This window comes from Hyla sarda, chromosome 1 (assembly GCF_029499605.1).
Source record: "Hyla sarda isolate aHylSar1 chromosome 1, aHylSar1.hap1, whole genome shotgun sequence".
NCBI classification, from domain to species: domain Eukaryota; kingdom Metazoa; phylum Chordata; class Amphibia; order Anura; family Hylidae; genus Hyla; species Hyla sarda.
In genome coordinates, this window is record NC_079189.1 from 462,173,389 (window position 1) to 462,183,861 (window position 10,473).

Genomic DNA, 10,473 nt, shown 5'->3' on the forward strand with positions numbered 1-10,473 from the left:
ATTTAAAGGTGTACTCCACCCCTAGACATCTTATCCCCTATCTAAAAGATAGGGGATAAGATGTCTGATCACAGGGGTCCCTCTCCTGGAACCCCCACGATCTCTGTGCAGCACCCAGCATTCGTTTAGAACGCTGGGTGCAGGCAGCTGGGGTCGTGACGTCACAGCCATGCCCCTCGTAACATCACACCACACCCCCTCAATGCAAGTCTATGGGAGGGGGCATGGTGTGATGTCACAAGGGGCGTGGCCGTGACATCACAAAACCCAAAACGCCACACCACCCGCTCCGAGCATTCAAAACAAAATGTTCCGAACGCAAGGGCAGTAGAGTACCCCTTTAACTTTAAGTTTCAGCTGCAGTCCAAAGCAAAAACACTAAGTTGCAAGCAATCTTGTAGGATCTGCTAAAAAAGGTCTATTTTTAGGCAGAATATCTACAGTCTGCAGTTTGTAAGAGAGAAGTGGCCAGACATATGAGACAAACAGGCAGAAAGTAGCTAAGAATGCTCACTTATCTGTTTCCATATTTCCTCATGCCAAAGAGACCACATCTTGCTCCTTCTCTTTCTTTTTTACATGAATGCTTCTGAACATTCAAACATATTACAAAATAAACATGGATGTAGTAGTTACAAGGACTAAATTTCATTTAGCAAGGTATCTCTCATTTGAAAAAAAGAGTTTTCAGATGTCAAAGAGACATGTCAAAAGTCTAGAAAAGTCTGTGTCTGGGTGTTTAGACCCCAAACAATTGCCAGAACAAGAAGGGAGAAGTGAGCAGTTAAAGGTGGTTAGGAGGAGTTTAGAACAATGCCCATTCTACAGTATATAAAAAAAATAAACCTCTACTCAACTTCAGTGCTCCCATGGTGCCTCTAGTGTCCTGCTCCAATCCCTAGCTGCAATCATTTTTCCGAGTTGCAGCGTGATGCTTGGGTCCTGAGTGACGTTTGGGCCCAGTGTGTCATACTTATACTCAGCCAATCACTGGCAGAGGTAGGACATAGCTGTGCCAGTGTTTGGCTGGACAGCAGTATGTGACACTGGACCCCGACATCACTCTGGGCTCAAGCTTCATGCTTCTGCTCAGGAAGAGGATTGCAGTCAGGGATGGAGCAGTACTTTAGAATGGGCATTGTTTTAAACACAACTCCCACCATACCCCCATCACACCCTCTTTATGAGCTTCTCTCCCAGTCTCACTGTCTAAGGCAGCCTCCATGATCTTACTTTAGAGTCCGTCTTGTGCAGCAAATAACAAAACAAGGAGAGAAGGGTCTAGCCATGCTTTTTCCAGCTCATTCTGAACACCCAGACCCCAACTGATCCAAACTTTTAACATGTTTCTTTGACATGAAAAAAGTTTTTTTTAATGACAAGGATACATTGACCACCCTGCATTTGCCTGACCAGTTTGGACAGATAGCAAGCAGTCAACTAAAATTTGAAAATTGAGGGCTAGATACTTCATCTCCTAGTGCAGAGTTATATGCAATGAATAGATACACAGGGAAGGTATTCTGGGGCTGAATTCAAGATGCAAGTCATTCAATTCAAGCTCTTTATTCAAATCCGGCAGCCATGGTCGTTACCTAGGGCACCCTCTCGGACCGGTTCACCCTGTCAAATGGCACGCAGCAGGGCTGTCCTTTTCCGACCATTCTATTTGTACTCACTATTGAACCCTTAGCCTGTGCCATTAGAGCACATGAGTGTATTAACAGCGTTACGGTTGGACGGACGGACCATAAACTGGCTTTGTTTGCAGACAACATCATTTTCACCTTGACTGACCTACCCTCCTCTCTGCCTACTCTGTTCTCACTCTTGCAGACCTTTAGCGATATTTCTTATTACAAACTGAATGCTTCTAAATCGCAGATTCTCCTGCTAAATATACCTCTGAACCTGTTGACCTCCTTAAAAGACCAACACCCCCTGGACTGACAAACGAGCTCCGTGACTTATTTGGGTATTCCGTTAACGTCACCTCCTCTCGCACCTTCCATGCTAACTTTTCTCCTCTGCTTACCATCTCTGCTTCTCTGACGGACTTTTCCAAATGCCTGCCGACTTGGCTGGGTCGTCTGCCGGCTTTCAAAATGCTTCTCTTACCAAAGCTCCTTTACCTTTTCAGGACCCTTCCCATCTTCATACCCAGACCCTTTTTTGCCTCCCTGAATAAGATTGTGTATAAATTTGAGTGGGCTGACAGGAGACCTAGAGTGGCCAGGAAAATTATGACTACTCACCCTAACGCAGGAGGCATTGGCATGCCTCATATTGAGGACTACTACCGGGCATGTATTCTGGATCAACTCCGCCATTGGTGGCCCAACAGTGGAGACAAGAGGTGGATCAGTGTGTAGGAATCCTCATCCCTTCCACTCTCCCTGAAATCTCGCTTACTTGTGATAGCACAGAAAGGCCTCAACCCTCACATCTATCCTCCGTTAATATCTCGGATAACGTATGGACTCAATTCCTCGAACAACTCTTCCACAAACGAACGGTCCCTCTGGGTGACGTCCCTTTAGATTTTCTTACACACTACATCCCTGACTTTAACCCTCACTCCTGGACTCGTAAGGGGATACGGACCCTAGCTGACCTAGTAGATGACAGAGGTTCCGCACATTTTCCGTACTTCTGAGAAAAATTTGACCTTCCACACTCTGACTTTTATAAAGGGCTCCAAATTAGAAGTGTATTGACCACTGAGTTTGTTAATAGTATTCTTATCCCTCCTCGTACTCTGGCATTCTTCCAAAGCTCGACGAGCTGTAAGAGGGGCATTACACAATTTTATGACCTGTTGGGAGATCGTTTGGAGTTCGCTAAACTGCCGTATATGGCAAAATGGCAAGCAGACCTCGGGGACACGTTTACTGAATTACAATGGCAGCAAGCCTTGAGACAGTCCCGCACTTTGTTGCGCTCTACCAACCACAGGGAGGCGGTTCTTAAAACTATCTATCGGTGGTATTTCACCCCCTCGAGACTCCACCTTATGAACCCTGACTGTTCCGCCTTATGTTGGAGGAATTGTGGCCACCATGGTACCCTACTGCACGTACTGTGGGACTGCCTCAAGCTCTTCCCTCTCTGGAATGGTGTTCGCCTGATACTGAGCAGACTTATAGGAAATGACTTCACACTTCCCCCTAGCTTGGCTCTGTTGCTCTTGAACTTGGATAAACTGCCTAACACTGTTTGCTCCCCCCATAGCTCACATCTTAATGTCGACCAAACTCCTGATTACCAGAAGGTGGCGCTCTTCAGATGTTCCTAGCTTGTTAGAATTGATTAACATGGTTAACTTAACTTGCAGTTATGAAAAGTCATATGCTCTAGCCCACTCCCAGACTATACAATTTCACAAACTATGGCATAGTTGGCTTTCCAGCCCTCACTGTCCTTCAGTGATTTCTGCTTAAATATTGATCTGGCAGATGTCCTCCCCTACTACGTTGATAGACCTCATATAAATAGATTCTGGGGTTTAATGTTTTTCCTTATAACACTGGATCTTTCTCCCCTCTTTTCTGAATGTTTTTTTTTTTTTTCCTACCCTACTGTTTGTTCCTGATCGCTCCTCCCCCCCCCCCCCCCCCCATCTTAAACCCGTGGCTCATTGCCTATAAGGCTTAGGAGAATTCCTCTCCTCTCTTATTGATGCCTATTTCATGTTTATCTACATTGCTGTTGATGTTCTCCATGCTGTTTTCGTATGCAGCTCACCTATTGTGACGTTGCATTTTCTGTTATTTGTCAAACTAAAAACTATTGTAAAAATTATTTGTAAAAACTATTTGAATAAAAAAAAAAAAAATGCAAGTCATTTAGAAAAATTATTATTGTGCCCAGTGCTGCACTATAGTGATTTTTCTGTAGGTTCCCACAACGTTGGAGGTACACTTAAAAAAAACAAAGATGTTTTGGAGATTACTTCAGAACTTCTTTTATATTGTTCCAGGGAAGTAAAACTGATGGGAAGAGTAAGAAGAAAAAGGATAATCAAGTTGAACTTCATCATGATCCCCCAATCGTGAAGACTCTTGGATCTGCTGTAATGACTTTAAAGAGTCTTGTCTCTGGAGATATGCAAATATCTTCTGTTTGTAACTTGGAGCCATTTTACAGCAACATAGAGCAACAGCAAGCAAATGACAAGGTGATACAGTAGGATTACAGTTATAATGGAATTGTAACACTTTAATTAGCATTAACCATTTAAAACCAAACATTTTCAAGGATGTTCATAATTTAGTGCACAGTTGGATCAATTTGCTATGTTCCTTGGAAATTCAAAATAGACAAAATAGCACAGCAGCTATAAAACTTTTTCTTTAGCTTGAGTCACTGTTATCACAATATACAAGTTAGGATTCTCAGCACTGTAGTAGGTATCCTTAAATATTTAAAGGGGTAATTTGAGTTGTTTTTACATTAATGTAATCTGCTTAGCCTGTGCTTGCTGTGTTTGGGGTTGGCCCATGGACTGGTGTTTAGCCAGAGAGGCAGGACACTACCGAAGCCATATGCTTGTGCAATGGTGACTGACTTTAAGAGATCAGCGGTAGTGGTGGGTGCAAGGAAGGTAAGTAGTTGTTCTTTTTATGTTTCCCCCTAGCTGAACACATTACATTTAATTTAAAAAAAAACAATATCTTGGAATACCTCTTTAACCCCTTAAGGACGCAGGACGTAAATGTACGTCCTGGTGAGGTGGTACTTAACGCACCAGGACGTACATTTACGTCCTAAGCATAACCGCGGGCATCGGAGCGATGCCCGTGTCATGCGCGGCTGATCCCGGCTGCTGATCGCAGCCAGGGACCCGCCGGCAATGGCCGACGCCCGCGATCTCGCGGGCGTCCGCCATTAACCCCTCAGGTGCCGGGATCAATACAGATCCCGGCATCTGCGGGAGTTCGCGATTAAAATGAACGATCGGATCGCCCGCAGCGCTGCTGCGGGGATCCGATCATTCATAACGCCGCACGGAGGTCCCCTCACCTTCCTCCGTGCGGCTCCCGGCGTCTCCTGCTCTGGTCTGTGATCGAGCAGACCAGAGCAGAAGATGACCGATAATACTGATCTGTTCTATGTCCTATACATAGAACAGATCAGTATTAGCAATCATGGTATTGCTATGAATAGTCCCCTATGGGGACTATTCAAGTGTAAAAAAAAATGTAAAAAAATGTAAAAGTAAAAGTAAAAAAAAAGTGAAAAATCCCCTCCCCCAATAAAAAAGTAAAACGTCCGTTTTTTCCTATTTTACCCCCAAAAAGCGTAAAAAACATTTTTTATAGACATATTTGGTATCGCCGCGTGCGTAAATGTCCGAACTATTAAAATAAAATGTTAATGATCCCGTACGGTGAACGGCGTGAACGAAAAAAAATTAAAAAAGTCCAAATTCCTACTTTTTTAATACATTTTATTAAAAAAAAAAATTATAAAAAATGTATTAAAAGTTTTTTATATACAAATGTGGTATCAAAAAAAAGTACAGATCATGGCGCAAAAAATGAGCCCCCATACTGCCGCTTATACGGAAAAATAAAAAAGTTATAGGTCATCAAAATAAAGGGATTATAAACGTACTAATTTGGTTAAAAAGTTTGTGATTTTTTTTAAGCGCAACAATAATAGAAAAGTATATAATAATGGGTATCATTTTAATCGTATTGACCCTCAGAATAAAGAACACATGTCATTTTTACCAGAAATTGTACGGCGTGAAAACAAAACCTTCCAAAATTAGCAAAATTGCGTTTTTCGTTTTAATTTCCCCACAAAAATAGTGTTTTTTGGTTGCGCCATACATTTTATGATATAATGAGTGATGTCATTACAAAGGACAACTGTTCGCGCAAAAAACAAGCCCTCATACTAGTCTGTGGATGAAAATATAAAAGAGTTATGATTTTTAGAAGGCGAGGAGGAAAAAATGAAAACGTAAAAATTAAATTGTCTGAGTCCTTAAGGCCAAAATGGGCTGAGTCCTTAAGGGGTTAAAGGGGTTTTCTAGCATACCTGTGTATGGTGTCAAAAAGTATAAAAAAGCTACTTATTAATATAATGTTATTAGCCATAATGCACAAATCTCTCCATATCAGTCAAAGCAGTTTCCATCAGAACAGGTCCGCTGCCTTCTTATCTGAAAAATGCTTCCTGCTGCTTTAAAAAAAAAAAAAAAAAAATCTAATGAGCAGTAATATGAGCTCCTCCTTTCACATAAAGGATCTGGTCCTCTGGGGGAGGATGGAGGTGGTTGTGGTTTCAGAGTGTGACAGGATGTCACAACTAAAAGCCAGAAAGCTCAGCTGATCATAGACGTTTTGTGCAGTATAGCTAATAACATTATATTATTAAGTTGCTTTATTACACTTTTTGACATCCTTCACAGGTTTTCAAGTCAACGAGGCTGTCATATGAGAAACAAGTCAATGAGGCTGTCATATATTTGTCTTAATATTAGCAAATGTTCTTGTGTATGTAATCATAAGAATTGTGAAAGCAACTATGCTTTAATTTGCAGAGCCCTGAAAAAAGCAACAAAACCAAGGAGCGTAAGCTGAAAAGTGGTAGAGAACAAGCTCCTAAGACAGCTCGATCAACATCAGGTACCCTTGAAACCTATTAGATTTTTATTAAGCTGACGAACTAACAGGAAATCATATTGATTCATATTGTAAAACTTCTTAAAATATTCAAAATACAGCATGTATTAAATGCTGCACCACATAGTAAAAAGCCTCTGCTCATATTCATATGCTCCAACAGGTTCTATTGTATTCCACTCCACCAGATAGATACACCACTTGCTCCAATTCAATAATTATTGAAATGTAACTTTTATTATTAAACTTGGAAAATGATAAAGCTTTTTATAATATACAGAGAAAAATGTAATGGTGGCAATCATTATACTGTATGAAAGAGTGTACCTTGCCATACTATATTTTTTCCTGCATTTTTTATGGAAACTGCAACAAAACTTTCAACACATATGTAAACTAGATGAACTAGTTGCTACTAAATAGCTAACTCAGCTTCTCTACCATCTTCAGCAGCTGCCATAGACAATAAATGTAGTGGCAGGGGGCACAAGGAACTGCTGCTCCATTCTGAAGGAAGCTTTGGACCCACATTGTCAAGATTGGGTTGGGGGATCTTAGTGGTTCTTAATATGTTTAAAAAACATATTCAAATTGTGATGTGATTATGTTCTTTACTATCTGCCCCTCACTTTAGTGAACCATCTTCTATTGTTTATTAGGGCTACTCTCCAGTGCAGAGGGATCTCTAGTAACAGATTATACATTGGTGTCTAAAAGTGTATTCACATTCTGCAGATTCATCACAGAAATGTCTGAAATGGCTTCATAGTAGTAAATAAAGATATTCAAAGGGGTTATCCACCATAAGGGGATTTTAGTACATACCTGTCAGGGTATTTCCTGTTGGAATTTGGTCTCTTAAACTACACATCCCATAGTTCTATGCTTGTAAGTGTGGAGTTACATTCCTCCCTCTCACACATCAGCCACCCCACCCATTGCAGCACCAATAAGCTCTAAGGATCAGTGTTTTCTAATCAGGGTGCCTGCAGCTGTTGCTAAATTATCTCTTTGTCGCTCCACCCACTGAAGCAGGACTGGCTCCCTTTGCACAACTGACTAGTGATGTCATGTCTCGGCACATTTCAACCTGGAAAATCCAGAGACATGAGTAATTTTGTATGCTGTTAAAAATAAATATTGGGTCGAAAATCACATGAGAATTGCAAGACCACCTTCACACACAGGTACAGACACTATATTATGAACTACACTACAGTCAAATAAAAAAAAATTCCTGGAATACCCCTTTAATGTTATCTTGTTGTTACCTACATATTTCTATATTTTTTTGAACACTGGAGCTGTAATTGTTCTGTATTTTGACACCATTACTCCTTATTGTTATGCCGCTTCATCATCTTATTTGTGCTGAACAGGAAAAGAAAAACAAAAAGATACTGAAATGAAACCAACCGAAGAGGACCCCGCTCCCCCTATAGTAGCACTGACTGTAGAGGTTGAAGTCCAGCTTGTGTGCTAACAGTTGTTTGCCGTATCCCGGCAAAGTGGCTCCTGACAACAGATGGTAATTTACTGCAGCAAAGGAGTTGTGGGATTAAACTAAATAAAGTATCGGAAAGTATGTCACAAGATAACAAACCATTGCCAACCTGTCAAGTCCTGCACCCTTTCTCCTCTGGTGTCTGCTGGCCCTTGTGTATTTTTTCGGCAGCAATGAGGTGTTCTACACCCACCTAAGTTCTGCAGCCAATCATAGGCCACAACAGTAATACGATCATGTATGGCACATGACCGCTGAGGGTGTTGATTGGCCACTCAGGTTATATTTACTTATTTGTGTTTCCGCTACTCCAAACTACTGTATTATCTGTAACAGAAATCTCTGCAACTAATCTGCCATGTGTGAATTTATCCTTATACCCTCAAAAAACACTTTAAATATGTTTGAATCACATAATGTGCACAAATGCCAACAATTGTTCTAATGTTTACATTCAGAATACAGCAATTGATGCCATATTGTATTTGTAGATTTGTAAGTGTCAATTTTTTTCAGTAGCGGGGAACTGCACAAATCACATCATTTGACATTTCTAAAAAATCACAATTGTAGAATTAAGACATTTGGGCTGAGCTTACACACCGAATTTTGGTCAGTATTTTTTTAGCCAGAACCAGCAGTGAAACGGTCACAGAGAAAAACTAGAATGAAAAGACTTATAAATATAATGCGTGGCAACACTTTATGTATGGTAAAATCTTCTTCCTCCCCATCCCCAGATGAAGTTCCTGCCTGCAGGGATGTTAAGGATATTAAAGGAGTACTCCAGTGGAAAACATTGTTTTTTTTTTTGTTTTGTTTTTTAAATCAACTGGTGCCAGAAAGTTAAACAGATTTGTAAATTACTTCTATTAAAAAAATATTAATGCTTCCAGTACCTATTAGCTGCTGAATACTACAGAGGAAATTATTTTCTTTTTGGAACACAGAGCTCTCTGCTGACATCACGAGCACAGTGCTCTTTGCTGACATCTGTTTCCATTTTAGGAACTGACCAGAGTAGGAGAAAATCCCCTTGGCAAACATATGCTGCTCTGGACAGTTGCTAAAATGGACAGAGATGTCAGCAGAGACCACTGTGTTCCAAAAATAAATTAATTTCCTCTCTAGTATCCAGCAGCTAATAAGTACTGGAAGGATTAAGATTTTTTTAATGGAAGAATGTATAAATTTGTTTAACTTTCTGGCACCAGTTAATTAAAAAAAAAGTTTTCCACTGGAGTACCCCTTTAAGTTTGAATTTGTCCCCCATAGGTTATACTTGCCTAGTCCCGTGTTCTCCGGCTGTAATCACAACCCCTCATGGTGATTGACAGCTTTTGTCACTGCTCTGCAGTATGTCCCTAAGCAGATGAAGCATAGCAATCATGCAGGCCGTGGCCAGGCTGGTAATCACGATGAAGGGGTGTGATAACACGTGGAGAAGACAGGACTAGTTGAATATAGCTTCACACCCAGGCGACTACTTAGGGGCTGGCGGGAACACTTTTAAACTTAATATCCTCACCATCCCTATCAGAAGGAACATCTCCCAGGGATGGTGAGGAAACCCAGCCATAAGAAATTCACTCTAATTTACATGATACAGTTAACAAGTAACAAATGGCAGGTTATGTAGACCACTTTACTACATAACAGTGTGTTGCTAGTTATAAAGATTTATTTTTTGCATTTGATGGGGCATTTGTGTTCAGACAAGTAACACAACCAAAATAAAAGATGTGCATGCTGAATGAATGGTTCTTTATGTGACCCCCACATACACTGTAGAGCAATTTTGAATGTGGCTGAGCGCTCACTGAAGCAGGTCTGGATCAGGTAAGTGACTCCTTTATTGACAAGAAACACTGAACTCTAATGTAGTAGAAATTGAGACTTTGGTACAAAATATCTAGTCAAAAAATGCTAAAACTTTAAGGGGTACTCCAGTGGAAATTTTTTTTTTAAATCAACTGGTGCCAGGAAGTTAAATAGATATGTAAATTACTTATATTAAAAATCTTAATCCTTCCAGTACTTATCAGCTGCTGTATACCACAGAGGACGTTGAGTTGTCCCTTTCCAGTCTGACCACAATGCTTTTTGCTGACTCCTCTGTCTATCTCAGGAACTGTCCAGAGCAGAAGCAAATCCCCATAGCAAATCTATCCTGCTCTGGACAGTTCCTGACATGGAACCAAAGGGTGAAGGCTGTATAAAGAACAGGTACACCAGTTGCTTTAAAAGGACTGAATAGATCAGAATATTACTATATTAGAGTCTAAATAGATAGATGTAATAAACAGCTACCCTACCTGGATCATTGCTTAACAA

At 40.7% G+C, this 10,473-nt stretch overlaps 1 protein-coding gene across 2 annotated transcripts in view; it reads left to right on the forward strand.

Moving 5' to 3' along the window:
• Positions 1-8,950, forward strand: part of LRRC43 (leucine rich repeat containing 43) — a 45,702-nt gene extending 36,752 nt beyond the window's left edge. Inside the window, exons 10-12 of one of the 2 annotated variants that reach the window (XM_056534978.1) lie at positions 3,980-4,177; positions 6,554-6,638; positions 8,015-8,950. In XM_056534978.1, coding sequence (XP_056390953.1) covers positions 3,980-4,177; positions 6,554-6,638; positions 8,015-8,118 — 387 coding nt within the window. In that variant the 3' untranslated portion in view covers positions 8,119-8,950. The remainder of the gene's footprint in view (positions 1-3,979; positions 4,178-6,553; positions 6,639-8,014) is intronic. The other variant, XM_056534985.1, reaches the window with a different exon arrangement.
• The last annotated feature ends 1,523 nt before the right edge of the window (positions 8,951-10,473 follow it).